The sequence below is a fragment of the Callorhinus ursinus genome, unplaced genomic scaffold (genome assembly GCF_003265705.2).
Source record: "Callorhinus ursinus isolate GAN/ISIS: 27379988/994484 unplaced genomic scaffold, GSC_fseal_2.0 scaffold82, whole genome shotgun sequence".
Lineage (NCBI taxonomy): Eukaryota > Metazoa > Chordata > Mammalia > Carnivora > Otariidae > Callorhinus > Callorhinus ursinus.
The window spans coordinates 3,452,289-3,455,321 of record NW_027397144.1 but is presented as its reverse complement, the minus strand read 5'-3'; the positions used below and the strand labels follow the sequence as shown (position 1 = coordinate 3,455,321).

Below are 3,033 nucleotides of genomic sequence, written 5' to 3'. Positions count from 1 at the left end.
AATGCTTTCATGAAATCAGCATTTCCCCTTTATTTTTTTTTAAGAGAGAGCAAGCATGAGTGGAGGGTGGAGGTAGGGGCAGAGGGAGAGAGAGAATCCCAAGCAAGCTCCGTGCCCAGCAGAGGCTCGATCTCACAACCCTGAGATCATGATCTGAGCTGAAACCAAGAGTACAATGCTGAACTGACTGAGTGACCCAACCGTCCCATCATTTCCCCTTATTTATTTGGAAGTCCTAATATACTTTTCCACCCCATTCATGGCTACCTTCTCTTAACTTCCTAATCAGACATGTCTTTCTCCACTATTATTTTTTTAAACTCATCATTTATTTCCCCTCCCAAGATGTACTGTTTTCCCCATCATTTCATGTGAAGGGGATGAGAGTACCCTCACTGTGATGAGCACTGAGTAACATATAGAATTGTTGAATCACCATATTACCCACCTGGAAATAATAGAACACAGTATGTTAATTATACTGGCATTTTTTTTTAAAAGATGCTTCATTTCACCCTCACTTCCCCTCCCCCAGTAAAGAGATGAGATCTTTAAAATACTGTAATTTCACCCCCACCCCATCTCCCCTGCCACACCCCCCATGATTTTAACTTTATCTCAAAGTTCACTGCTCACCTCTGCTTCCTCTTACCTTCATTTCCCCCTTTGTTGAGCTTTCTGTACTTCCTAGTTTCATACTTGTTAATTTGTTTGTTCGGAGCACTTTCTCTCACATGCTTTCTTCAAACTGGTCCACATAGCTAATGTCTCTCTCCATGAATGCATCATCTCACATCTCTTCGGCTCTAAAGAGTGGGTTCAATCCTGCCTCGGTGGGGGGGACATTTCATTCCATCCTCTTTTCCAGGTGATCAGTGAATATCCCAGTGATCACAGAATCAACTGTCTTCAAGCTTACAGGGTTGCAGACAAAACTTCCAACACCAGTCTGAGTCTCATCCCTTTGTAGTGACTTCTGTCTCAGGCTTAGGTTTCTTGCAGATGCCCCAGGAAGAACATCCTTACTTTTCATTGGCTAGGGGTGCAACGTGAAAGCTGGAAGGAGGCTGGAGGGGGGAGTGCCTGGGAGATGGGAACAAGACGGCCTCCTCCAAATAGAATGGTTGTTGAGTGGGCAACCAAGAGCATCTGCTCTATTATATCACAATCTGAAAATTCCCAACTTCATATTTGCCATACCAGATTGGGAAGTCACACATCTTCACTACCCACCTGACATTTGTAAAGGGGCTCAGGACTGGAGACACATTGACTTAATCAAGACATTCTAACTCAGTTAGTTAATCTAGCAGGTGTATTACTCTGCTTAGGCTGCTATGACAAAACACCACAGACCGTGTGGCTTAAACAACAGAAATTTATTTTCTCCACAGTTCTGGAAGCTAGGAAGCCCATGGTCAAGGTTCTGGCAGTTCCACTTTCTCAGGAGGCCTCTCTTCCTGGCTTGAAGATGCCTGTCTTCTTGCTGTATCTTCACATGGTCTTTCCTCACTCTGTGCACAGAGTGGTCAGGCAGGTGGAGAAGCTCTCTTGTCTCTTCTACAGACACTAATCCTAACAGATCAAGGTCCCATTCTTATGACCTCATTTAACCTCGGTTACATCCTTAGAGGCCCCATTTCTAAATACAGCCACACTGGAAGTTAGGGTTTCAACACGTTGAATTGAGGGGACATACATACAGTTCATGACAACAGACATAGTCAGTTTCCCACTTATATGCTCTCAGCACTTGACATTCTTTTGCACACCAAGTCTAAGGCTCTCTCTGGCTACTGGAGACCACTCAGTTCATGCTCAGGACAGGTGGAAGTACTGGAGAGTTAACTATCCCTGCAAGCGTTTCTCTGCCAATGAATGATAAGATTTGGCAGATAGAAGCATTGTCAATAATGGCCAAATTATGGAAAGAGCCCAAACGTCCATCAACTGTGAATGGATATATATGCAATGGAATATTACTCAGCCATCAAAAAGAATGAAATCTTGCCATTTGCAATGACATGGATGGAGCTAGAATATATTATGCTAAGCAAAATAAGTCAGTCAGAAAAAAACAAATACCATATGATTTCACTCATGTGGAATTTAAGAAACAAAACAGAGGAGCATAGGGGAAGGGGGGAAAAAGAGAGAGGGAGGCACACCATAAGAGACTCTTAACTACAGAGAACAAATTGAGGGTTGCTGGAGGGGGGGGTGGGGAATGGGCTAGATGGGTGATGGGGATTGAGGAGGACATTTGTTGTAATGAGCACTGGGTGTTGTATGTAACTGATGAATCACTAAATACTATTCCCAAAACCAATATTACACTATGTGTTAACCAACTACAATTTAAATAAAAACTTAAAAGAAAAAAAGATTTGGCAGATAAATACCCCAGCCCCCTCACCCCTCAGAGTCACTCTGCAGCGTGTGCTCTACACTGCCTCCCAGAGGGTCCCAGAGGAATTGAGGACACGATGGAATTGTGGGAATTGCCCACAATGGAAACTTCCCTCTTTACTTTCTGCTTGGCCTTCCCTGTCTCATTTCACCACTTCCCTTCCAGTGTTTTCTGGGATCACTTCCCACATAAAGTACTTGAACATGAATTCTTGTCTCAGTGTCTGCTTCTCAGAGAATCCAACCAAAGTCAAAGAGAAAAGGGAAGAACAAAGACAAAACACTACCTTAACTAAGTTGTCCTGGAAAGCCAGAACAGATTGGGTGGAAAGGGTATAGCCTTTGGCACATATTAGAAGTTCCATAAATCTTTATCAAATTAATGGCCAAATTGCTCTTTTGTGTTCCAGATATTGATGAATGTAAACCACCCATTAGTATATATTGTGGAGCAAATGCTGCATGTCAGAATGTCGATGGAGGTTTCCACTGTCACTGTAATCCTGGATACAAACTCCTCTCTGGGGGTACTCAATTCCAGAATTCCAATGAAAACACTTGTCAAAGTAAGGAAATTCTTGTCTTCTTGTCTCCCTTCTTATTTTTCATTGAGTCTAATGCCAG

General features: G+C 42.9%; 1 protein-coding gene across 2 annotated transcripts in view; it reads left to right on the top strand.

Moving 5' to 3' along the window:
• ADGRE3 (adhesion G protein-coupled receptor E3) overlaps positions 1-3,033 on the top strand; it is a 48,957-nt gene that overhangs the window by 7,801 nt on the left and 38,123 nt on the right. Inside the window, exon 4 of one of the 2 annotated variants that reach the window (XM_025863092.1) lies at positions 2,820-2,975. The exons of the other annotated variant lie outside the window; for it this stretch is intronic. Within the exon in view, the coding sequence (XP_025718877.1) occupies positions 2,820-2,975 (156 nt within the window). The remainder of the gene's footprint in view (positions 1-2,819; positions 2,976-3,033) is intronic. 2 annotated transcript variants of the gene reach the window in all.